Source organism: Dipodomys ordii, unplaced genomic scaffold (genome assembly GCF_000151885.1).
Source record: "Dipodomys ordii isolate 6190 unplaced genomic scaffold, Dord_2.0 Scaffold61, whole genome shotgun sequence".
Taxonomy (NCBI): domain Eukaryota; kingdom Metazoa; phylum Chordata; class Mammalia; order Rodentia; family Heteromyidae; genus Dipodomys; species Dipodomys ordii.
In genome coordinates this window covers 8,710,441-8,737,370 of record NW_012267277.1, presented here as the reverse complement: position 1 = coordinate 8,737,370, position 26,930 = coordinate 8,710,441, and the positions used below count along the sequence as shown (strand labels likewise).

The 26,930-nt window shown below is 48.8% G+C and overlaps 1 protein-coding gene across 2 annotated transcripts in view; it reads right to left on the bottom strand.

Moving 5' to 3' along the window:
• Window positions 1-26,930, bottom strand: part of Ssbp3 (single stranded DNA binding protein 3) — a 155,868-nt gene that overhangs the window by 10,749 nt on the left and 118,189 nt on the right. The window contains exons 6-13 of one of the 2 annotated variants that reach the window (XM_013022316.1): window positions 13,902-13,982; window positions 12,920-12,979; window positions 8,878-8,944; window positions 8,724-8,800; window positions 2,226-2,290; window positions 1,512-1,560; window positions 884-919; window positions 388-442 (exon numbers count right to left, since the gene is read on the bottom strand). In XM_013022316.1, coding sequence (XP_012877770.1) covers window positions 388-442; window positions 884-919; window positions 1,512-1,560; window positions 2,226-2,290; window positions 8,724-8,800; window positions 8,878-8,944; window positions 12,920-12,979; window positions 13,902-13,982 — 490 coding nt within the window. The remainder of the gene's footprint in view (window positions 1-387; window positions 443-883; window positions 920-1,511; window positions 1,561-2,225; window positions 2,291-8,723; window positions 8,801-8,877; window positions 8,945-12,919; window positions 12,980-13,901; window positions 13,983-26,930) is intronic. The other variant, XM_013022317.1, reaches the window with a different exon arrangement.

Genomic DNA, 26,930 nt, shown 5'->3' with positions numbered 1-26,930 from the left:
ATAAAGAACATGATAGAAGCAATTTCCTCTCAGGAGGACAGAAGCATAGAACTCTCCTTAGAATCCTGGTCCCATTAGCCCTACAGGCTGTTTTGAGTGGTGTATAGCAATGCCCACATAGGACAATAAGACAACAAGACTCCTGTTCCCAGACCTCTCTGCAAAGCTTTGTTTTTTTACAGAGCAGTACTCAAGAACCAGAAGAAGTGTGATCAGCGGCCACAGGGTGGGCAGGGGCATCAAAGGCTGACAGCTCCCTAAATCCCTGAATATCGCAGTTCCAAAGGAGGTTACGCCGCTCAGGAGCCCGTGATGAAAGGCTGGGCCCTATACTCCAGGCCCACCAACAATCTTCCCTCCAGATTCTTTTCCCTCAAACCCTCTTACCCGCAGGACTAGGCATGATGGGTGTTCCTGGAGGGCCGCCACCACCAGGAGGTCCCTGAGATGAGATAAAAGCTGGCATCAGTTACACACAGTGGTCACAGGCATGAGGAGGCCACGCATTCCCTCCCAATGCCCAGGCCAGCCTGGCACTCATCTCTTGCTAAACCTTGGTGCACATTCAGAGCTGTAAACCTGAGTTTACAGGGAGTTCTTGAATTTCTCTTTCCTCTCCTCAAGCCCACAGGCACTTGTGGGGGCATGTGTACACATGTGCTTATGTGTATGGCAACTGGTAAGTCAGAAGTTTTAAATGGAAGCTCAGAGCCCCCAGGTCAGTTATGGGGATGCCTGGGGCCCCTGTAGACCTGCACATGCCTAGGACTTTGGAACCTGTGTTCAGCGGGAGTTTTGACAGGGAATGAGATAGGACTCTAAGTTGTTCCCCTGCTGCACCATCAGTCACACACAGGCAGGCAGTATCCATAGCCACACTTACCACATAGGTACCGGGTGATGAAGAGGAGTACGGGATCTGGAAATGAGATGTAGGAGCCCTATGTTGGAGTCACCTCCCCCAGTAGGTAGGGTGTGCCCCTTTGCTTCCAAACCCACTTGAGGACACACCCACTCTTCTAGGTAAAAGACTGGGACCTAGTGAGCTAGCTGTGTGATGCCGTGGATGGAAGTAAAGCCTGGGTCTTGATGCCACACTGAAGTGCTTCCTGGAGGCTAGTCACTTGTCCCATCCTGTGAGGAGCCTGGGGGAGGGGCCTAGGTGGCCTCTGGTGTAGGAGGCCAGGAGATAGCACTTTTTCTCCTCCAGCTTGTCTGTGCCAAGCCCCTTACCACTCCTTCCTCTGAAGGCTAGAAGCCACCTTGCAGGGAGAACCTGCTCAGACAACATGCCTGAAGTTCAGGTTCTCAGCTTTTGAGAACTGTGTTGAGTGTGATAGAGCCAACCCTGGCTCTATCATGGTCCCAAGGCTCCACCTATATACATGTGGCCTCCTCTTTGGAGACATCAGGTAGAATTCTACTGTATTTCTTCCTCTAGTGACACTAGCCACCCTGTTCCCAGGACCTGTTCACTGGCCACCAAGACCCCACCTGACCTGGATACTCACTGAGTTAGCACTGTTGGGATTGGGCCAGGGTCTGCCAGCTCCCGGGCCCCTGAGAGGGAAAGATGGAGACAATGAAAATGCTGTAAGAGGATGAGCCAGCAGGGGCAGAAGGAGCAGGCTGACATCAGTAACAGAAAACCTTTCACATAGTCCGAGTCCCAGAGGCTATCTGGCTCTGGGGTAACAACAAGTAGTCCATATGTGGAAATCTATAAACCCCTTTATTATATGTAAAATTCGCATATTACATGATGTTTATAAAATAACATATAAAATTCCTGCATGTGCATTTTCTCGGGAAGGCAGTCCACAGATTCTCACAAAAAATGTTTAAAAAAGGACTAAAGCATTAGAGAACAGTGGCTATTTATATAGGCATTAAAATTTGGACTCAGCCAATAAGTTGTGAGCCTTAACAAGCTGCTTTACCTCTCTGTGCCTCAGTGACCCCGCTGTAAGAGGAGGATCCTAACAGCTCCCTCACAGGGTGATATGAACATGAGATGGGCTACTTGCTACATGGCGCCCAGCACTGGGCCTGGCACACATAAGCACGGAACTCTTGTTCCCAGCTTGTCAACATCCTCTTACTGATAAGGACACTGAGGGGCAGAGAAGCACCAGCACCAACTCCTAGCAAGAGTCTTCCAGGTGCCAACAGAGGGCAGGGAAGCCATGGGCTCTGAGCCACTGGCTGGGGCCTTTTTGCCTTACATGTTAATCCCGGGCATGGCGGGGCCGAGGGAGTTGGGTGGTGGTCTCATGCCGCTGCCGTAATTCTGCAACGATAACCAAGGGTCAGTCTATGAGAAGGAGAAGGGGAACCGGAGAGAGAAGGAGGGAGGGAAGACAAACACAGAACATAAGCGAGAGGGTTAGTCTGTGAAGAGGATCTGATGAGAAAAAAATAATACATTCTTTCAGAAAAAGGTGGGGCAGGGTGGGGACCAAGTGACAGGGACCGTGATGATAAGCCAGCACAGAGGGAGAGTCACAACAGTCAATGCAATTATAGGGGCTTCAAGATGATGTTCTCAAAAGCACATGGCTGTCAAGCAAGCTGCTAGCGGACACCTTTCCCACAGGGCTCAGGGGAAGGTAAACAGGTATGGGTTCCCCCATGGAGCTACTTAAGCTTCGAGCAGATGAGTAGGAGCTCAGAGGGCAGTACCTCTGCGAGCCATCATTGCCCACCAGGGGATCACTGCTCTACCCACTGACTCCTAAGGTGCCACCTCTCCTGCTGGACTCCAGGGGCGTAAGCTCCCCAAAGCTCCTGCATGCTCCCATGCCTGGGCAGTAAACTGTGCCTTGCTGCAGCTCTACTGTGGCAGGGAATCGGAAGTAACAGTTTGGTAGAATTTGGATGGCAGAGCCAACATGTATTGCTCTTTATTGAGCACACAATACACCTTTATTCAGTCTCTGTCCTTGTAATCCTACAGAGAAGGAGACCAAGGTCTGAGAAGACAGTGAGCAGGGACAGGATCCTGCAGGCCAGCATTCTTAGCCATCGCCAGCAGCCAACAAGCAGCAAATGTCTGTCTCTGAAGGATTTCATGGGCCTGTTTTATAGGGTCAGATGTTCCCCATCTCTGCAGGTGGTGAGCAGAGCCAGAGATTTGAGGTCAGCAATCAGATACCCAGCCTCAGCTTGACCACTTGCAGATGTTTTGGCAAGCTATAAATGACGATTCTTACTCCATGACATTCATGGCCATGTGCTTTACATGCCCCCCCTTTTTTTGCAGTACTGGGATTTGAACACAGAGCCTCATGATTGCTGGACTAGAGCTCTACTACTTTAGCCATGCCTCTGGGTACTTTGGAGGTAAAGTCTCATAGACTTTTCTGTCTGGGCTAGCTTTGAACTGTGATCCTCTAGATCTCAGGCTCCTGAGTAGTTAGGATCATAGTGTGAGCTATCAGCATGGAACTATACCAACATTAAATGTTTGTGGCAACCACTTTTCTATCCCCATAAAAGAGATTTAAGAAATGAGGTGCTGCAGAACAGTGATGCTGCTGCTTCACAGTGTGCATGACTGAGCTGGGACAAGGCCCACAGTGTGGCCGGGGCTGTGCTTGTTTTAAATGGGGACCAAGAGCCCATGAGCTTCTACCCTCTTCCCACAGATGGTGTAGTGCTGGATCTTAAGTACTTTGAAAGCCGAAGGGGTGCATACTGACTTGGAATGGCAGCAGCAGCCCTTAATGCTGTTTTTTCTTTTTTTTTTTGTTGGTCGTGGGGCCTGAACTCTGGGTTTGGGCCCTGTCCCTCAGCTCTTCAGCTCAAGGCTAGTGCTCTACCACTAGAGCCACAGCGTCACTTCTGGCTTTTTCTGCTTTATATGGTGATGAGGAATTGAACCCAGGGTCTCATGCATGCAAGGCAAGCACTCTACCACTGAGCCACCTTCCCAGCCCTTTAATGCTGTTTCTAGCCACTCCTTCCTGTCCCCCACAAACCCAGCCCCTGCCCTCAAAGGAAGCTCACCACGTTCAGGGCAGCTTTTTGCCCACCATGCTGCTGGCTAATGAGAAAAGTCTTCTGGGAAGCATGAGACCTCCTAGAAAACCACAGTTGCCCCTCACCAGGCAAGGGGGAAAGCCCACACACCAGGGCAGGGTGTCGTCTCCTTTTACTCCCAACTCTACCAACCTACATAGCCTGCAGTAGCCTCTCACCCAGCCAGCAAGGCAGCTTCCTGCATGGAGAAACCCCACATCTCCCTCCCAGAGATGTAGACCCTAGGGGGCCTCTCACCCTTCCCACTGCTCAAGTGACAACCTGGAGGCCCACAAAAGCCAAGGACTTGCCCCAGGTCCCTTAATAAGTAGGAGTGAAATCCAGGCTGAAATCAAGTTTGGAGGCCAAGTTTTCTAATTAGAAAGAGCAGCTTTTCACACCAAGCTGAAAGCTTACTACTAGCTAGATTTCAGACTCTAGAGATGGGTCCTCTCTGACAGCAGCACCTGCCTATAGAAGTGCTGGGTTGCTGGAGGGGATATTACTACCCAGAAGCTGTCCCTTTATCTCTTTCAGCACTGCTCTGGAGCAACAGGATGGCCATGTTCACCCAGGTCCATCCTCTCCCACTCCTCACCCTCATCCCCTGGGCAGAGGGGTCTGACTCAGTCAGAAATAATACAGGCCTTGTACCCTCTTGGTTTCAGTCTGCTCTGCTGGCCCAAGGGGTGATGGGAAGACATGGGACAGGGGCAGGGCCTGCTAGAGTGGCCTATGGGACCTCCACAGTGCTATCAGTGCTTCCTGTGATCCACCCTGTTCTTCACCTTTAAACAGTAGAGGAGCCACCTAGTTGTTAGGCTCACTTGTCCAGGGAACCAACCTCAAACCACAGGGGATGGCCATCCTACCCTGAGAGGTTCCTCAAGGCCCTACTCTATCCTTGCCCATTCCTGAGACTTCTGCACCAGAGTTAATGACCCTTCATCCTCACCCTTAGTTTGAACTCAGGGCCTTCAAATGCTAGGTAGGCATTCTACCACTTGAGCTAGGCTCCCAGTCCAGCTTCTGCTTCCTTGGAAGCCCTGAGCTTGACTCTGCCCTGGATCAGCAAGGGCACCAACAGATGCAGTTTCTCTGGGTAGTGCAGGATAGTCCCTGAAGAGTGCAGATTATCCTTCCTGTGAATCTTTTCAAACACAGACAAGCCAAAATAATCTAACTCTAGCTCCCAATCTGAACAACAACTACTCAGGCAATGCCCTGAGATCTGATCTCTTTGGGGCCTGCATGGAGTGTAGCACCCTCTGTACTCCAAGGGGACCAGAAGCCCTATAGTTTTAGACTTATCTAACAGGATTTGCCTTCCAAACTCTTGGACCAAAGGTCACTGCAGAGCTGACAGGCACATAATTTCTGGAACCAAGTGCAGTATTGCTTCCCTTGTGCTCTTGGTCACTTCAGAAACCCAGAGCGAACCTCATTTGAGACTCTGAGGCAAAGGGCAGGGACCACCTGGGATGCTGGCTCCTCTGGGATGTTTACGTGGAAACACAATAGAGCTCAAAAGGTAGAAGTTACTCTACTTGTTTTGAAACCAATAAAGTAGCCCCAAGTTCAAAAAGTTCTGGTCACTGGCTAAACACAATTTAATTCCCACTGGGAATCACACATGGTGGTGTTCCACTTTTGTGTCTGGTCTCACTACATGATACAGTGGCACTTACTGTCGACTATCTACAGCGACTGTATACTTACTATGGCCTGGACTGCAGCATGAGGCAGAGCACAGGACCTGTAGGAAGAAGACAGGATCCACAGGATACCAAGTGGGTGTTCACAGTCACTGTCTCACCCTGCCATACCATGAGCCCAGTGAGAATGTCACCTGGCCTGCTGTTTCATAAACGGTCCAGGACTATACAACCACCAGGCCTTCCTGCCTCCAATGATGGCTGGTACAGATGTTCTAGACTGCCTGTGGAGGAGCTTGATTCTGGAATTTAATACTACACTCCAACCATATGGGTGCAAGAGATGGGCAAAATATTTAAGGGTTTCCATGTTTTGGTACAGAAAATAAAGGGCAAGAGGGATGTTTGTGAGCCCTTGAGGTTTCCAGGGCAGCATTAGCTGTCATCTCCTTCCCTTGTACACTGCTGAGGGAGGCCAGAACAGCCTTCTCAGACCAAGAGGACTTTTCAGCAAGATCTCAGCCACTAGAGCCCTCACCTCTTTGCACTGTACTGAAAGGAGGATACTTGGTTCACCTGAGAGACCCTAAGCCAGGAGGAAGCCCTAACTAAGCTTCCAGAAGACCTGTCTCAGACATGGGGAGGGCAGCCATTGCCAGCTTTGAGAGCCCCACACTTACTATAGTTACACAAATTCTCCCCACTTCTGTGCTGGGATAGAATCCAGAGCCTTACACATGCTAGGCAAGCAAGCACTGAGCTGTAGCTATACCTCTTAATCTTTATGCTTAAAAAACTGTTATGATTTTGCAGGAAGAAGGGGTTTGGGACACTTCATAGCCATAACCAAGGTCTAGCTATCTATATGAAGAACTTGATCTTCCTTCTTTCAACAGCCTATAGGCAAGGTGCTGCACTTGCTCTCATCTTACAAATGAGGCTCTGATCATACCCCCATGGGGGTCTCAGATCCCATATTACACTGAAAACCCAAATCCACTGCTGACTCTACCAAGAGTGTCTACCACGTGGCGCAGGCCATGTACTGAGAGCCATTCTGGACTCTGAAGAGGGGTGCTGTTTTCAGATCCTGTCCCCTCTTATAAGCAGCCCCACATAGGTAGTCACTTGGTGGTTTGAAAGTTGATGGTGAACACGTGAACATTGAGGGATGGAAGAAGAATAAAACAAGAACACCAGAGCTGCAAACGCTGCAGGCTCATTTTCTTCCAGAATGGGTTCAGCCAAGGACAGGACCTCCCTAAGACCTTTCAAGCAGTGGATCGGTTTGTTGGAGTGAGCAGAGGCTTTTAGGTCTATGGGATAGATGTCTCCCTTCAAGAGAGCAAATAGCCAGGCATTAAATGGCTCACGCCTGTCATCTTAGCTATTCAAAGGCCAAAATCTGAGGATCATGGTTCCAAGACAGCAAGGTTAGTAAGAAAGTCCATGAGACTCGTATCTCCAATTAACCACCAGAAAATGAGAGAGAAAGAGAGGGAGAAGGAGATGGAGAAGAAGAGGGAGAAAAAACACATGTGTAAATGGGAGGCACTACACCAGCCTGGAGAAACCAGATACCTGTGGAGGACCCAGAGAATCTCTATCACCTACAACCAAGGCAGGGAGAACAAGGCAAATCTAAGCAGGGGAGAAAAGGAGGGAAGGAAGGAATGCTCTAGAATATAACCCTGTGTGAAGCCACTTAGCCACCTTCTCAGTATGTGAAGACTTCTAGCTTCCTTGGGAAAGTCATGTTCTAGATTAGATACAGTAGAACATGCCTTTAATTCTAGCTACTCAGGAGGCAGATATCAAGAGGATTATAGCTCAAGATCAGCTAAGGTAATGTTAGTGAGACCTCCATCACAACAATGTGTGGGACATTCCAATAATTACAGCTACACAGAAACACAGTATATCACAGTCTGAGCAAGATTATAAGACATTATCTGAAGAAGGGGAGGGGTGGGCAAAAAAGAGCTGGAGGTGTGATTTACATGGCAGAACAATGTCTAGCTTGCATAAAGCCTTGAGTTCAAACATCAGTACTGCCCTTTTCCCTCAGCAACGTCAGGTTCTATAGGCTGGGAATGTGGCTTAGTTGTAGAATACTTGCTTAGCATGCATGAAGCCCTGGGTTCAATTCCTCAGTACCACATAAAGAGAAAAAGCTGGAAGGGGTGCTGTGGCTCAAGTGGTAGAGTGCAAGCCTTGAACAAAAGAAGCTCAGGGACAGTGCCCAGGCCCTAAGTTCAAGCCCTATGACTAGGAGAGGAAAAAAAAAAAAAAGGTAAGTCAGGTTCTAGAGCATTACCAGTGAAACTAAACTCTGCCACATTAAATACTTGGGGGCAGGAGAGGAGCTGTGAGAAGGTCTAGGCAGGAAGAGCCACCAACTCTTGTGTAGATGGCCCTGCTCTATAGGATATGGGGCAAATGCTTTGCTTGTCATTGTGAAGAGGTACATGGGGCGCCTGAAATAATTTCTTCTGGGCAATGATGTGCTCTGGTCAAATGGGCAGGAGCTCCTCCTTCCCTGAGACTCCCTCCTTCATTTAACAGATAGAGAAATTCAGACCAACTGAGGGCCAGAGAATTCAGAGTGACTCGTCCAAGGACACATAAAGACTGCTAGTGAGTGACACACTGCCACTTACTTGTCCTGTCTCCAGGTCATTACATACAACGACTCCTAACCTATCCCAGGTCTACTCCATGCTGAGTGGCAGGCAGCTATGGATTTCTGGAGGCCCCCATTGCAGCTCATGGTACCAGACTCTCTGCCTTTCAAATTCTCCAAGTTATCAGGTTGTTAGCAGGTTCTGCCAATGAGCTGGCTCTCATGATGCTCACTCTCAGGTCCTCTGCACTGCTGGCTGCTTGCTCATTATAGACAGGGTGGGAGCTGGGAACCTGGACACCCCCTTGCTCTTAGCCCTGCAGAGATGTGGAAGACAGACTGTGGAAAGGGGAGAGAAGGCGGGTGCACACAGATGGCAGGGGAGAAGGCTGCACAGACAGACAGACAGATAGATGGCTGGTTACCTGTGGGCCAGGACCCATGGGCCCCATGCCTCGGGGAGGGTTCATTCTCTGCATCGATCCTCCCATGTTGGGGTGGCCTGTGGGAGGGAGTAGGTTAGAGGTCAAGGCAAGACAAGCCCTCCCCATGCCCAGGCACCTGTTTTGCCCTCTCTACCTTGTTGTCGTGTGGGATCCATGGAATTGGGCAGCAATGGCTGTGTCCCAGGAACTCCTCCTGGAGGCTGAAAGAGATTTGAGACACAAGTTGAGTAGCAGCTTCCTAGAGCTGGTGGGTAGAGGGAGATGTAGCTGTCTACTTCACCCAGTACTTTGCTTCAAGCTGGCTGCTGGCTGGGGAGGATCCCTTAGTAAGGGAGGTCAACTCCGGCAAGTACAAATTGTAGCATCAGACACGGGGGGGGGGGGGTAGTGGTGAGGGTAGGGTGGACTAGAGAGCATAGGGTGGTGAAGAGGAACCATAGCTCTGTTTTCCAGATCTGTGGAACTGCAGAACCCTGAGTTGAGGTTAGAACATTCTTTTTGCTTTTTTTTTTTGGTCTGTCATGGGACTTGACCTCGGGGCATGGGCTCTGTCCCTGAGCTCTTTTGCTCAAGGTTAGTGCTCTGCTACTTTGAGCCATGGTTTTCTGGGTATTAGAGATAAAGAGTCTCACAGACTTTCTTGACTGGGCTGGCTTTGAACTGTGATCTTCAGATCTCATCCTCCTGAGTAGCTAGGATTAGAGTTGTGAACCATCAGTACCCAGAGCCAGAACATTCTTGAGGGCAGCAGAGCCCACTCCCTCTTAGTTACCTAAAACTCCAGATACCGCAGTTTAAGCCCAATCCTGTCTAAACTCCAGAGGTAACTCATTTTATTTCTGCCTCCAAATTACAGGAATGGAGAGGCCCACAGGCTAAAACCCTATCATCATGGGAAGCCCTTTCTAAGGGGAGAAGGATGAGGAGGGCTTTGAGACTCAGGGCAATTGCAGTCCAGAGAGATCCAAGGGCACTCTGGGCCCTCCAAGCTCCCAGCTTCCCATCTGTTCCCATTCAGGCATTCAGGGGTGATGAGATAAGCCACTGAAGGACAGACCTCTCTCTTGGCCTGCTGCAGTAGCAGCTCTCTGTGACTGCTGTCAAAGTGGGACAGGATGCTGTGGGTTCCTGAGGGAGTGCCTGGTACGCCTTGTGAAAGCCTACTGAAAACAAGCATTTGGCACTATATTTACTTCAGCTGCAAGAGAAGCTGAGGGAAGTGTGCTTCCAGGGCTTCAACGCGAGGACCTACACCTTTAGGGAAAAAACCTTTGGTGACTCATGCTCATGGCTCCCTAGCAGCAGGTGCCAGTGCTTATGAAGGGTGAGGCCCTATAGCAGGGAGGCCCTTTTGAGGGCAACCAGTTCTGGCTGTCACTGTGGGCTAGCTGGGTGGCTAGCTGCCTTTGGCCAGCTCTGAGGTGAGAAGTCAAGGGACTGACCTGCCCTGCTTTCCTTTTAAACAGGAGGGTATGGCTACTTGGGAAGGTTTGCAGAGAACCACCCAAGCCTGCTGGCTGGGCATAGCTCAGGTCAAGTGCTACTAGCTTTTGCTGTTTCTTCTTCCTCAGGGAGCTTAGAGGTTGTTTCTCTATGTTCTGAGTTTTAGTTGTCCTGCTTCTGGCTTTCTCCATTTCAGTTTCTCAATCTCTTGGCTGGGAGAATTTTGGAGTTTAGTTATAGGACACAGAGGACCCAGGCAGGCCTGCCTCTGTGGTGGGCTTGACTGGGGAAATCTAGGAGACTTAGGTAGAGGGGAACCTTTTGGTCCTGAGGACAGGAGCTCCCTACTGACCTTGATGGAGTAGCACAGGGATGGCAGCCCTTCCTTCCCTCTTCAGGCAGCCTGTGGAGACTGCCAATTCTTATAGAAGGCTCTTCTTGGGCTTTCATTTTGGCCTGCACTAAACCTGCCACACACCAGGACTCTAGGACAGAGGGGCCTGGAAGCTGTAGCTCTCACTGAGTGATCCTGATATAGGGACAGGACTGTGTGGGACCTCTATTAAGCAGAAAAGGGTAGGATGAAGGAAAACAGGTCTCACGCTGAGAAGGCTGAAGCTCTCAAGTTTAAGCAGAAAACAATGGCTGTGGATGGGTCTATCATACTGCTGTGTATACCCCCTGGGGCCACAGAGGAGAAAGATGCTGTTCCACATGTTTCTGGAGGTGGGCCAACAGTTTTACAACCTTGGGGGTGAGGCACAGAAAGCATGTGGCAGGAAATGGACAAATGCCAGCTATCCTTGCAGTGCATACCTGCGCTGCCAAGACAGCATCAGGGCTGGGTGGGAGCTACAGAAAGTTGTGTGTGGGTGGCACTCTGAGACCCTTGGGTTCCAACCCCCTGCTTTCCTAAACCATGGTGAACCACACTGGTCACCACTCACCCAAATACCCTTGTTGGACAACAATGGTACTCTACACACAGCCGCAAAGCTCCAGTCAGGGAGGCAAGTCTTAGAGTCCAAGTCAGGGATCACTGTCTTCCTGAGCACTCTACTCATCACCCTCTCCCAGAAGGCACCTATGACAGGTGTGTGAGTCTCGGTGTACCTCCTGCCTCTGTTCCCTCTACAGGTAGCAGGAAAGGGTCGAGCTCACTTGGGGGTCCCATCTCAGGCACTCTCCATGAACCCGAGGGACAATACCTGTGGAAGGGACAGATCCCTCTGTGGAGGATGAAGATTTCTGGAGTTTGTAGGAAAGTGGGAAATCTGCATGGATTTCTCATGCAAGTGTGTCGGAATCATTTGCCATGCAAGGTGTGGATGATCTATTCTTTGAATGTTCTTGGGTGCCTACTGCTCACGCTTACTTGCTGAATAGAAGCATGTACATGCCCTCTTATGTCCTTCAGTTGATGGAAGAAGGGCTATCATCAGTGGCAGGAATATCTGTTCTATACTTAGCTTGGTCCAAGCAGAGCCCCTAAAGGGACAGGGAAAGGAGTCCACTTGGTGGAGTGAAGGCCAAGTCAGAGCAATGGAGTTCTAACTCTGAAAGTTATTGGGTAAGGAGAATCTGCACTGGGCTGAATTGGGGAACTGACTGAAGCCTAACTTATTGTGAGGTTCTAGAAAGTCATTCATCTACTTTGACCTTCTGATTCCTCATCTATGATATACCCAAGAATCCCTTCTTGCTCAAAGGGCTGGGCCTCTATAACATCTCATCCATCCTTCCAAAGAAAACAGTAAACAGGTCTTTGGGAATTTTGATGCAAAGTTCCACATTAACATTGGAGACCCTGCATATAAGCTCCACTCTACAGTCTCTGAAGTGACTTGCCCTGGAGCTTTCTTGCAGAGCATTGGGGATGGCAAAAAATCCCACACAGTAAGGTCAATGTAGTCACTGACTAAACTCTCAACTCCAAGAGCAACAAGGGCTGGGTGTGCCGGCACTGCTGTCTGATTTTCTGAAGGGCTTTTGCAAAGTTTCTGAAAAAATACATTAAAGAGAAATGCCCCTAAGGTTTCTTTGAAGGTTGTTTCTTTCTGTCAGTCCTCAGAAGAGGCATCGACTCATCTGCACTTTGCCAGGCTCCTGCTGCCCAATGGGCTGGACTAGGAAGGGTGGCATGGCAACTGATTTCTCCAGACCACTTAAGAGGTACCAACCCTCACAGGCCCAAGCTGAAAAACCCCCTTCATCACTTTTCTAATTACAGGAACAATCCATCCTTGTTTCGAGCTGGGTCTGGGAAGCAGACAGACTATATTGACACCCTGTTCTGCTGCAGCCAGGCTCCTGATCCAGGCATTCCTATGGCCACTTCTCCCGCTAGGAGCAGGATCGCATTTACCAGCCTTGGCGATTCTCAAAAGCTTCCAGAAAAAAAAATCACATTGTCAATTAACTTCATTAAGGAGGCAGACCCCCTTCAGAGAAGGAGCTGGAAGGAAGTCCCTGGCAATCCCACCCAAGATGCTGTTGCTACTGCCCTCTGAACCCCAGGAGAGGATTCCTAATACCACCCACATAGGCAGGGCAAACATAGCACCATGAGCTCAGAGTAGTCCTGCCGTAAGTTATCTTCCACCTCAATTCTGTCCTCCACCTTCAATCCCTTCACCCCTCAATCCTATTGTCCAATTCTGATTTGAGACCAAGTCTGCCTAGGGCCAATGATGGCTGAGTGTGGGGAGAGAGAACATGAAAAGGTACAGTACCTGGTTTCCCATTCTGATCGGGGGCCTGGGGCCGCCTGCGTATCGTGGTGACATAAAAGGCTGCAATTACAGGGAATTAGTTCAATGATAGCCTGTGCTACAGTACAGCAATAAACACAAATGCTTTCTACTCCACCAAGTCTGGTTTGTTATGCCTAGTGATCTTTTAAGCTCTCTTTCCTCTGGGTAGCCTCTTCCCTCTGGGCAAAACTTCCCATGGCAAAGGAACAAGGAACCCTAACACAGCACTGGTTTGCAGAGCCCTACTATGGGCAGAGGGGCAGCGGCTGGGGCTTTGCACAGGACACAGAAGAACAGTGAAATCAATGGAGGGCAAAGGAGAACACTTCTGCTCTCCATAAGGGCAGATATAAGAACAAGACAAAGGACTGACACATAACATGTTCAGGGTTTGCAGACAGAGCTGAATACACACATACGCGCACACATGCGCGCGTACACACGCACACACACACATATAGAGAAACCACTGACAAGAATGAGTGGAAAGGGGAGCAAAGATTCAAAGGGAAAGCACAATGGGAAACAGTGAAGGGCAGCGGGCATCCTAACTTATGCAGGGAATGGGCAAGGAAGCTTTCTCAGCAGTGAGTGCACAAAGAAAAGGCTAGGGATGCAGCCTCAGTTACAAACAAATGGTTAACCAAACTCAAAACCAAACCAAAAGTGAGAGAGGAAAAAACAAAAACGCAAAGGCCGCTGACAAGGTCACAGAAATATTTTTTTCTTGTTTTCTTGTTTTTGTTTATATCCATGCTGGGTGTGATGTCCAAGGGCTGAAGACTAACTTTTTTTGGTGGGGGAAAAAAGACTTTTTTTTGGGGGGGGGAATTAAACTTGTCAATGAAGACCAGAAGGCAATGGCTAGAGCTCGTTCTGATTTTTGTCTTTCCTCTGCGGGCTCTCTCCTTCCTCCTGCCCCGAGCCCCGGCCAGCGGGGGGCGAGCCACAGTGCGTTTACCTGACTGTGGGGTCCCATCATGCTGCTGGGATTGTGAGGTGGAGGCTGTGCGTGCGGCGAGGGCTGTGACCCCGGAGGACCCTGTGAGGCCAGACAGTAGAGGCAGGTTATAGATCACAGCACATGGAGAAGCGCAGAAGCTTAAAAGAACAAAAATTAAACCAAAACGCAGGGTGGCGGCGGGCGTGCGGGTGGTGGGCTCTGGCTGGCGGGAGGTGGTGGAGCGGCTGCTTAAGTCCTGCTTCAATGGTGTACAACGGCGGGCGGGAGGGAGGGAGGGAGGCTGATCAGTACGTTCACAGGGGATTTGGAAGAACAAAAAATAAAACGAAGCACCTTATTCAAAGCACACAGGAGTAAGGGCTAGACACAGTCTATCCATCTGAGCGGAGTTTGCCATGTTAAATACGTTGGTTGAGATGAACTCAAGAGGGAGGGGGAGGGGAGCGACATAGACAGAGGTCTCCTGAGGCCATCTGGGCTTTAATACAAATCTTGCAAGTGCCATTCACAGAGGAGGGGGAGGTGATATCTCTACCCCCAAGAAGCTCAGTCTTGGGGAGACAAGGTAACTTGGGTCCCTCAGGGCTGAACTGACCAAGAGCTAGTGAGAAGTGGAGCAGCAAGCCTGCTGAAGATAGGGGACAATGGCGGATGAGCATGAACAGAAGTGAAGCAACAGGGTAACGCTTAAACTAAGGAGAATGAGAGGACAGGTGCTGTGGGGCTTTGCACTGGGAAATTCACCTGCATTGCAAAATGACCCTTTAAGATAGGGATCTCTTATTTTAACTTTTACCCATGAGGAAATGGGAGTTGCAAAGATTTGCCTATGGCCACACAATTAAGACAGATGAGAAGTTTGATGGTTCAAGGGCAACAAAGGGTAAATCAGGGATAGAAGGGGGTGGGGGTGGCTACCCTTGGCTGCTGGGCGGGTTGGTGGGTGAAAGGGCTGGGCTTTCTCACCAGTTGGTGGTGAGTTACCTCCAGTACCAAACTGACCCAAAGCTCCGGGCTATGCTGACCTTGGATCCCACAGAATACAGGAGGAAGATGAATTCATTTAAACCACAGGGCTGGTCAAACTGTGGAGTTGCAACCCATTAGTGGGTGGCAAAATCAATTTAGTAGGTTGAAACCACTATTTTTTTAAAAACCTGAAACCTCAAAGGGGTGGGGGGGAGATGAAGAAAAAGAAGAACAGCCAGGAATGGCGGTGTCTATCTGTAATCCCAATTACTCAGCATATATCAAGAAGATCACAGTTCAAGGCCAGCCTGGATAAGAACGTTGATACTTCATAGGAAAAAATAACTCAAGCAAAAAGCAAGCAGCAACAATCAACAACAAAAAGCTAGGGGTGTAGCTCAAGTGGTAGAGTGCCTGCCTAGCAAGTGTGAGTATTCTAGTACTATAAAAAATAAGATTAAAAACAAAAAATTCCAGTCATGTGTTTTTAAGGAAGATTATCTTTCAAATGCCTCTCTTTTATGTGTAAATATAAACATGTGGCAGGTGTGTGTGTGTGTGGTGGGGGGAATTGGGGGAACAGGGGGTGTGATGAGCCCGCCTTAAAAGTGCCTCCTAGCCCACTAGGCCATTGGGAGCTGGACCCTTCTCCATTCTCACTGTACTGTACCATTTCTGAGAAAACCTTCAAACATGTATGAGGGATAGGTGTGGTTACACGTGGAAAAGAGAGGGAACCATAGTAGTAAGGCTCTGCTCACTGGGAGACACAGCCCTAAGATGGGAAGGAGCTGGGCTTGGGATGGAAGTGTGCACAAGAACCTGGGGACAGGCCTGAGAGTTTCTTGGCTGAGCAAGGGGCTGCTCACTTCCGGAAAGCTCTGAGGAGCAGATGTTCCCCTACCTGCCACGATACTAATTTCAACAAGTGTGTGTCTTTCTAGCGGCTGCCAGCAACGGCATGGTTTGTTACCATGAGCAATTTTCTTAATTAACAGACATTAATTAGCCATTTAGCAATTTTGCAAGCATTTGTTTAGCGGCTTTCCTAAACATGAATACCACTGTGATAATGGCACTGATTAGAGGGTCCCCTAATTAACAGTACAGGGAAGGAAAATTGAAATCACATAAATTAAAAAGGGAGGGGAAGTTAATGAAGGCGGGACATATTTGCACCTGCAAGTCTTTTGTACCATGAAACTTGGGTGTAATGTAAACAAAACAAGATAATTTGAAGCCAACCCCCAAAAAAAGAAAAAGAAAAGGAACCAAGGAGGAGGGTTCAAGGGTGAGGTCCAGTTGCCAAAAGGGGGCAAAAGGCCTTCTATTGGCCCTCCAGCTCTTGGCAACAAGGGAGCACCTCCTCCCTCATAATCCTCATCTCCCCTCCCTATTCACATAGTACCTCTGCAGAGCAAGCAGCCGGGCTCTGGGCAAGCTCCTCATACCTGTGCACCTCACTGGGCAGGAGAGGCCACCAGTACCTGCCTTGCTCAGTTAGTAGGGGAGACATCAATGAGGAACTCTGGATTACCTAGTGCTCATTGTGGGCCTCTGCATGGCAGCCTTCAGAGCATCAGGACTCAACCCCAGGTCTGAGTCCCCTCTTTTCTCCCCCTCCACACACCTTGCCCCTGAGAGGTTCCATGGGGTTCAGAAGTTCACCTTTATTATCTCCTTCAGAAAATCTCCATCTGACTCAGGGACTTGGGGACTGGTTTTGGATCAAGTGGAGGTGGCATGTTTGCTCTCAGTGCTTTAAGACAAACCTGTGGGCCAATGTTCTTTATGAGGCTTCAGCCAATCTGCCTTGTGGGGACAGTGAGGAACGGGCTGCTGAACCTGGGGAGGAGCTGCAGCTTTGACATCTCCATGCAGAGTTGGAGCTGGGATTCACAACACCGAAGATCAGGGAACCCTGGCCTAAGCCCTGCTTACCCTAGAGGAAATCCCGCCACAATCTTTACCCAGGTGAAGGTAATTTGGTCTCTTCATGGAGTGAAGCTCCCCTCCTACCTCTGTCAGGTGCTGACTATGCTCTGCTTATGAACCTCCTGCCACAACCCTGGTCCTACCAGAAGCTAGCTTGATTGGCCAGGAGCCATCATCTCCCACTGGGTCATCCACATCTTCTACATCCCATTGTTGCTCATCTTAGAGCTGTCACTGTGTTCTCTCTCTGGTCTATGTCCCTTAAACTGCCTGCAGTATCCCAGGAGAAACCCCACCCAGCCTGGCAAATCCCCAAGAGGAAGGACAGAGTTGTGCTTGGGGGAAATTTTGCTTCTGCTTCCACCAGGAGGCAATGGTGCCACTGCCCTGTTTTATTGAGGCCACAAATGAACAGTCTCACTTCCCTTTTCCCCAGCCAGCATTTTCACTGAGACCTACATTTAAGTTTACAGAGAGAGGACTTTACTGCCTTTTCAATTCCTTACCCACATGGGCCAAATGCTACTACCTAGATGGCAAATACAAAAAGAACGTTGTTAGAGGCTTCTGACCTTCGCTGAGAGGTGGGAGCTTCTCTCATCCACGAAGACAGAACAGATAGGTGAAGAGGCCTACAAGGGGGCTCAGGGTTCCTTAAGTTCATGTCATTCATCAGTTTCCCATGCAAAACAACTCCCCTATAGGCCTAGGCCAGTTGCTGAAAGCCTTTGAGGAACACAAAGTAGGTGCATCTGAAAGTCTGCCTGGCGATGACAAGCCTCTGAGACCAGTTCCACGGAGTCTCTCCAGCAGACCTTGGGCTTTCTATCACAGGTGCTGCATAATAACAAGCCCAGTCTAGACCACCGAGTGGCTTCATTAGAAGCTTAGGGGAAACTCACATCTGTCCAGCACCCAGGTTGCTCTGGCAGATGTGTTACCTCTTCCTCCAACATACTTTCATTTACAGAGCAAAGAGACAGGGTAGAGGTAGGACTTGTCCATGGCCAGAGACTTAGCTGGTGGCTGAGTCATGTCTTAACTCCAGCAACGATATCATGTCCTTAGTTGTGTATACTTTAGAAAAAGAAACAATATCCCTCAAACTGTATTCAAGTCATGTCTTAACTCCAGCAACGATATCATGTCTTTATTTGTGTATACTTTAGAAAAAGAAACAATATCCCCCAAACTGTATTCAAATCCTGCATCTTCTAATGACTATACTTCTGTCCTTTCATTGGTAAATGGGGGCAATTATGGTAACAAGAAAGAGTGTGGCCTATTCCCGTACCATCGCACTTAATTCTAGGCTACACGCAGTAAGGGCCACTAATCACATTATTTTAGAGCTGAGGAAGTAGTCTTAGAAAGGCAAAGCCATTCACTGAATGGAGAGTTACTAAATGGTAGATTCAGACTTCAAAGTCTGGAGCTTTGGGAATCTAGATTGGCTCACCACTGGGCACGACTGCAGCACATCCATGCCCAGTGTCAGGGCAGACAGAGCAGACAGGAATGGATCCTCTAGCTTATACAACACAAAAAGATGTTGAGTACCAACTTCCCCAGGTTGTTTGCTTTCTTCCCAGATTCTGAGAGCCAGGAGAGTGCTTTGTAAATTGCAGGGGTTGTCATTATCATCTAGGCTAAATCTGCCTTTGTCCTCTGCCAGGACTTTAAGGGGACTTGATGTTTTAGGTTGTGATATGTAGGATTACATATCCTATGGACACTGGACACTGGTCTGCTTTGGATGAAGGGTGGGTTTTATCAAGTGGCAGCAAGACATGGAGGGCTTTCTGTACTGGTGGCCAGTGTAATCTGCCTGCTGGGCATGCTGCTTAAACTGAGTGAATATAAAATTATGGTGATTATACACATGCCAAAAGACACTCAAGAGACAAGTCCAATTTGCTCCTAAGACACAAATGTGGACAGAAAATGCTGTAAGCCCACTTTGGGGAGAGGGCCAAGATGTCTGTGAACCATGAGTAACCCAGGTCTCTGTTGGAATGGGCTGCCTCACCCTCACCTGAGTAGGACCTGGCAAGGTGGGAGAAGGAAAGGGAGTCAATTTTACATGCAGCTCGTTGGAGGGAACATAATTTCATTTCAACCTTCAGGAATAAACTCAGCAGAGCTTGGAGAGCTGTCTTCCAATCCTGCCTCAATCTATCCCCTGGGGAAGAGACTTCTTTATATGTATGCATGTTTGGTTGGTGGTACAGGGTGGAGCTGAGGCTGAGATTCTCAACTCCAAGAGAGGTGGTCTGAATGTCTGTGTGTAGGTGCCCAGCACAGGCCTGGCTCACGCACAGCAGGTCTTCAGGGGTCTGAGCTGGGCCTATTACCTAAGTGCTCAGCCAGACTTGGCTCCCTGGCTGCCAGTCGATGAGCCACAATACCACAACTCTCTGCAAGTTGTGGCGCATCATGTTCCTGGAATGGTGGGGAACTCACGCTAATAAGAAGGAATATATAATGTCTCCTCACTAGGGCCGCCTGGGTACAATATCAGAGACTAAACCAGAAACTTATTTCATGAAAAGACCAAAAAGGGCTCATTGCTTTCCACCTGAGATAAGGCCCAGCTACTTCCTTTCCTACCAGGCATCTCTCCAGGAAGTCAGGACAGTGTTGGGCAAACAGTGGAGACACAGGCCTCCACCGTGTGAATCTGACTTCCTAGATGGCCTGCTAAGTCACACAAAGTATGGATGGGGGGAGCAATTCAGGTTTTGCTTAATAGGTATAAGGCACACCTGCCCCATGGAAGCTCAGAATCAGCAAGCAATGGTTTTCAAAACAAAGCGAAACCTGGATTCTAGTGCCTCACCCCTAGCTCTCAGGAGGCTGAGATCTGACAATTGTGGTTTGGACGATTGTGGTTTAAAGCCAGCTCAGGCAAGAATCCATGACTCTCATACTCCAATTAACCACCAAAAAGCCAAAAGTAAAGCTATGGCTCAAGTGGTAGGTAATTAGCCCTGAGCAAAAAAAAAGCTGATGGACAGTGCTCAAGCCCTGAGCGCAAGCCCAGAACCTTCACATTAAAAAAATTAAAAAGGGAGGCTGGGAATTTAGCTCAGCAGGAGAGTGCCTGCCTGGCGAGCGCAAGGCCCTGAGTTCGGTCCTCAGCTCTGGAAAAAAATAAATTAATAATAAAAAGGGGGAGGGGGGAGGGAAGAAATAGAAAACATAAGTAGTTATCCACTACCTAACTGGGAGTTCCTCTACATACTGCTTATTGTTTCTCACCTTTGGAATATGACTGTATCAGTACACAGATGGGAAGAATGAGTATCAGTGATGTGTTCATGGAGTTCAGGCACAGAGAGGGCAGATCTACAGTAGGTAGGGGGTCAGGATCTATATCAAGGTAAGGGGTCAGGCTTGGTCACCCGCTTTGCACTGTGCAGTCAGAGTGGAGGCTGGGGTCAGCAGCAGCACTAGGACCCTAGGAACATGGCAAAATCCAGCCTGCCAACAGGTTTTGTAAAGAGTTTTATTGAAATTGCATAAAGTTTTATTGCAACGCCGACATGTTTATTCAAGCCTGGTTCAACAAAGTCCAAGTGACTCACAAAGCCTGTGATATTTGCTACCTGCCTTTCACAAAAAAGATCTGCAGACCCCAGAGCTACATGATAGCTCTCAAGACTTGAAGGACAAATGGGGATATTTCTTAATTCTCCAGAAAAAAAAGCACCATTGTACTCAAGTCTTATATGTGGCTTTGATTTTAACTTCATATTTTGCTTGTAAGACCAAACCTATGTATGTATAGTTTGTTACCATAGCAATAAGCCCAGATTTGGGTCCAGGAGCCTGGTCCCAGATGACCTCCTTGCTGATGATCCCCACAATTTTGTGGTTGCACAATTCAGGGAAAAGCTATTCCTTCACTTGCCGATTTAGATAGTTTAGGGCTTGACTCCCAGCCCTGTGTTATTTCAGCAGGTTCAAACTGCTTGGTCTCTTCCTGTCCAGTGAGTTCATGGAGGGGTTCTCTAGCATTATTCACCAGGAGAGGGCTCAACCTTGAATGGCAGCAGTTACAATGGGACAAGGGAGAAGAGAGGTAGTTTTGTGGGCCAGTAAAGCCCTGTAGTATACTTTCTGAAGATTATATGTTTTTGTGTTTGTACAACTAAGGAGACATTTCAGGGACAAAGGAAAAGCATCAATATCCAGACAAATGAGCTGAACTCACTTCTCCTGAGTTGCAAGTCCATCCAGTCACTGAGTACCATTCCATGAACTGAATGTGCTAAGCACTACACACACACAAATAAGTGGAGTAACAGACTTGTTGAAGACAAACTATAACTAAATCTCAGCAGTATTCGGAGGCAGGGACTGGTGCACTGGGCAGCTGGATGGGCAGTGATCACGACATAAGCACGCTTAGGCTTGTCCTCAAAGGATAAAACAATATCTTCTAGCAGAAAAGGAGGACCCAAGATTGTAGAGGAACACACACACACACACACACACACACACACATACACACACACACTTACTTGGGGAGCTCAGGCTGTGGCGGGAGTATTAGCACACACACACACACACACACAACACACACACACACTTACTTGGGGAGCTCAGGCTGTGGCGGGAGTATTAGCACACGCACACACACACACACACACGCACACACACACACAAAACACACACACACACTTGGGGAGCTCAGGCTGTGGAGGGAGTATTAGCCTGTGGGAACTAGTACAAGAAAGAGGCTATCAGATCTGTGTCAGGAAATCATACATCTACTTTGTTTCATCCCAAAGACGTTTCTATGCCTTTTCAAGTCAGAAATCAAGACTTGTGGTCATGAGAGAAGAGTTGACAGCATTCTGGGGTGCAAATTCCCATTTCTTGTTGGATTATGCAGTGAATGAAAAAAAAAAAAACATCAAGGTTATCATTTGTGAGTGAATCCACTGAACCTTTACCCCTAATAAACCTCTTCTTCCAGTCTATGTGTAAGGAGCAGGGAATACAGAGAGAGTCTAGGCAGATTTTCCCCTCCTTGATTTCTACTTATTGCAGAAGCTTTTGGGTAAGTGGGAACATAGAGACAGACACTCCCCATCCCCCGGCCCCACCATCTTGAACCATGCTGGTCCCTGGAATGCAGAAGGAGTTTGGCCAGAGTAACCAACTTCTCTCCCCTCCTAATGGCTGCTCTTTGCTGTGAAAATGGATACTGAGATAGACGCGGCCCACTCCTCCATGTCATCTCTGCCAGCACCCAAATTCCACTGTCAATCGCAACAGCACATAAAGGTAAGGGACGTATGTTAAAGAGGCACTGCCTTGTCTACCCAGGAAATCTTAGCTCCACTCAAAGCCTCCAGACACCCATATGCACACAGCCCTCCTGCCCTTCCACTGCACACCTCAAAAATGATTCCAAAATAACAATTTATCACAAACTGTAGTGCTTCACAAATCCAGAATGCCCAGAATTCAGCCCTGCTAATATACTAGGACAAGAGGGTTAAAAATGGACCAGAAGAAGGGCCAAGGATGTCCCTTTTCGCTCCTGCAGCTCTAGAGACACATGAGCAGTTGCAGTTTCTCATGATTCTCTCTCCCTAAAAAGCTCAGGAAATGGCTCAAGATCCCTCTTTCTTTTCTCAGTGAAAGTGAAATAATATGATGGAGGCAAAGCAAAAGTCTAGAAGACTCAGAACACACTGATGTTTAAGGAATATGACCCAGGGGACACAGGCAGCATGCAGCAAACCTTAGCAGAAACACAAGGAACAGGTCTGTGGTGCTGTTGGAAGTGCCCAGAGCCCTGGAAGTGGTCCCCTCTTTCTTTTGCCCTTGATGCACCAGAGTGCAGGGGCTGGGTGTCTAGGGCTCCCCATAGCACCCATGTCTACTCCCTCTAATGCTGTTGGGGACTGGCATTCAGAAACTGGGCCTCTGGCCCAGAAGTGACCACAGGATCTCCAAAATCTAAACCATTTCTAAAACTCCAAGTAAGTTACTTGAGATTAGTTATATAGCTTGAGAAAATAAGATCAGATTCATATGTCGAGCATATCTTTTTTGAACTTAGGGCAAGGATGGGTCGAGATTTTGTCAGAGCCTTCTTAAATGACCTAGGAGCAAAGAGGTTTCAAAGTGAGGGGTGAAGTCTGCAGCCTAAAGAAGAACCGAACATGCAGACTAATGTAGGTTTGAAAGCAACAGTTCTGGCCTTTGCCCTTGGGACTAAGAGATGGTCCAACAATGACATGAAGGTAGCACAGCTAGAACTCCAGAAACCTTACCAAGAATGTAGGCTTTGTTCTTCTAAAGAAGGGACACCCTGGAGAGAAAAAGTACTTGCTGGAGGAGAATGCACCATTACTGACCTGGCATTAGCCCAGGCTGTAGTCTGACCCATGAGCTATGAACGCATTGGGGTCCTGGACTGCCTTTTCTCCCAACCCTGGGACCCAAGCAGGGCCAGGCAAAAAGCTGTTGTTCATGCCTGGGTGCTAAGTGAATAAATGATTGAATGCTAGCAGGGTAAAGGGGTTGCAACTTGCTTCCTGACCTGATCACATTCCCAAACTCTTTCAAACCATAGCTAGTGAAGCAGATGAGGTTACTTCTATTTTATAGCCCCTCTCCCAAGAAAGTCAAGTGAGACGCAGGCAAAATTCACTACTAAAAGGCTTGGATGTAAAGGCAAAGACCCATCCCCTGAAGTCAGACAAGCTCATACAAACAAGCCTGCTAGGAACAGAACCAGAAGCTCCTGATCCTGAAACCCCTTTACCCTGCCCTACCTGGTGCCTCCTTTTGGGCAGACAGGAAACAGGAGACAAGGTGGTGAGAACCGAGCAGACTAGACAGGTGGGAAAAATGGAGTGAGTTAATATGTTAAAGTGTTAAAGTGCCAATACCTGGTGTTTCACAGGTGCCAGATCTGTTGGTGGAACCAAAGGGTTTTGTGCGGGAAGGCCAACTGTTCGGGTCTCCCATGTGTCTCCACATAGCAATGCCATAAAGGCTATGCTGTGCTCCAAGGTTCCATTGTAGCTAGACAAAAAACTTGAAGACAGGCACCAGTGGCTCACACCTGTAATTCTAGCTACTCAGGAGCCTGAGATCTGAGGATCACAGTTCAAAGCCAGCTTGGGCAGGAATGTCCCTGAGACTCTTTTTTTTTGGGGGGGGTCCAGTTGTGGGCCTGAACTCTGGGCCTGGGTACTGTCCCTCAGCTCTTCAGCTCAAGGCTAGCGCTCTACCACTTGAGCCACAGCGCCATTTCCGGCTTTTTTCCTTTTTGCTTATGTGGTGCTGCGGAATCGAACCCAGGGCCTCATGCATGCAAGGCAAGCACTCTACCACTGAGCCACCTTCCCAGCCCTCCCTGAGACTCTTATCTCCAATTAACAACCATAAAAACAGAAGTGGTACTGTGGCTCAAGTGGGAGAGCACTCGCCTTGAGCTGAAGAGCTCAGGGACAGTGTTCAAGCCCCTGACTGACAAGAAAAACCAAAAACAAAAAATCTTGAGGTAGCCCTCACTTGGGTAAGCTGAAGGATTTAGCTTTACCTTGGGCTCTAGCTCACTGAACAAAACAGTCCTACGATGCACAGAACAATCCAAGAGCTAAGAGGTAGCTAATAGGAGTTCACTGGAACCAGGTGGGTTCCTTATGCATTGTATCGCAGCATTCTCAAAATGCTGTAAGAGATTGGGGCTGTCATCACCCCCTATCATTACAAGAAACAACTGAGATTCAGAGAGGTCAACTGACTTTCTCAGGCAACCATGTGTCCACCCAGGCTGAATGACTTAAAAAGCTACCAGGAAGGATGACACACTGACTGATGAGAGGAAGGGGTGAGTCCAGCATCTCCTTGCCTAAGATGGAGGGAACAGTGAACCAATGGGCATGCTAGGATCTTCAGTCCCAGCTAATGGAGGAGTCTATCCACTGCCAGCACAAATCCAGAAACCATCATTCATCTTTCAGCCATAAACCATGTGAACAGGCATACGTATTTACATGTCCACTCAGTCTTCCCATAGCAACAGGATTCCCAGAGCACTGAAGAAACAGTACCTTAGGAAGCTGAGTGGTTGTCTACACCTTCCACCAGGAAGGGCCAAAGGACCTTCTATCTACAGCCACTCACCATCTCCAAGGCCCCAGCCCAATGCTGTCTGCTCCTGTCTTGCCTTGCATAGAGAGTTGGCACAGTATGGAGGCTGTGCCTTGTCCCCCGCATCTCCAGACTTATTCCCTACCATTCTGTTTTAGCATGAGAGGGGGCTTTTCTAGGAGAAAGCTTGCAGAAGCAAGTGTGCTGGGATCAGAGGCTCCAGTGACTCCAAGGCCTTGCTTTATGGGGGAGAGGTGGCTTTTCATAGAGAAGTTGCTTGGGGAGGGGACTTTAGTAGAAATAGGGCATAGACTAAAAAACTCACAGGGTGGGCTCCTGCCATGTCCCAGGTCTCAGATGAGTCCTCCACAATGCACTAGATGTATAAGCAGTCCCTAACCCAGTCCCAGGCTGCTAGCCTAGAACTCCCAAAGGGGCAGGTCCGTTGGTTGTGGCATTATCTGACTTGGAGAGGGGGTATCTGATTGTGATACACATACTGCTGAAGCTTGTTATTACAGGATTCTGCTGGAATTTTCCTCAAACCTCTACTGCTGCAAGAGCTAAGGAATGTGTCCTTTAAAAAACAAAATAAAATGAAGTAAAGGAGAAAAACCTCACACAATTTTTGTTGCGATGAAGGCAGGACAGGAGCAGAGGAAAGTCTAAGTACTCTGATCAGCTATGATAGAGACAAGACAAAAAATGGTCCCCCATGAGAGGCTCTCGAGGAGAAGGGAAACAGCCTAGAGCTGGTCAGGCTGGCAGCTCCCAGTGGCAGGGAAAGCTCAGTGCTAAGAGAAATTCAGGTGCAAATGTAGGTCTAAAGTAGAGAGGATAAACCAGTCCCAGCTCTTAATAAACAGTGGCAAAGGCAGCAGTGACAACAAGCCTCCCTGTATCAGATCCATAAACACCTGACTCAGGAGTCCGTTTACAGATCAGGAGGGGAGGCCCAGAGAGAGGCAAGGAGCAGTAGATATACAGCCCAGGCCTCCTAGCTGGTCCCAGAGTCCTACCAAGATCTCCAAAATTACCCTGAGGAAGAGAGAGAGACCTTGGAAAGAAGGGTGGGAGAACCATATCACGTTGGAGGAGTTGTGTGCAGCCCATAGGGCTCTACAGTGTGGGGCTGGTTCCGCGTTAGGGGGCAGTCGAGGCCTGTGGAGCCGCTAGGGGCTTTGTTACCGAGCAAATCTCCCTGGTGCTGACTGCTGATGCATAGCTAACCGGGAGGCAGACATTGATTTATGTTCAACTTTCCATTTCATCAGTGAGAGTTACGGGGCTACATGTGGAGTGCACGTTTTTTGGAGGGGGAAGGGGAGGGAGAGGAGGCTCCAGTGTGCAGACACAAACATGTCCACAAACGTACACACTGGCAATAAGCACCACTTTTTCCTGTTTAAGAGGGAGGGTAAAGAGGCTGAGGCAGCTGCTGAGCTAGCCTGGCACGTCAGGAGTAACCTTTTGTCCACTGTTGCTAGGAGTCCTGGTGCCGGTCATCTGCCACTGGGCAGAGGCTAGGCACCAGGCTGGCTGCTGGGCGGAGCTCAGTCTGACCTTTGCAGAGGTGGTGCTGGCCAGGAAAAGAGCCTTTCTTCTCCCTCTCCTGTCCCCAGCCTCTGCCCAAGCCAGGCAATTTGGGGGAGTGGTGGGGACTGGGGTTGGGGGGAGCCATAGAGGGTGGTGTCAAACTCTGAACCACAGTGCTTATCTTAGTTCCCTCTCACTAGGGGGCAAACTAGGGCTCAGAGAAGGCAAGGTGACTCCTTAATGGATGCACAGGCATTTGGCAGTAGGGCTGCCTAAGTATACACTAGGACACTCAAACCAGGGTATCCAGTTCTTTGAATGGGGAATAAGGAGATTCAAGCTTAGAGCCTGCAGCTGGCTTCCATCATAGTAACCAAAAGAGGGGGCTGCCACTCTCTAAGTAAGCTGGTTTGAACAGGTGGGCCTGGGTCAGGAAAGAGCAGCAATCTCCTACCACCAACT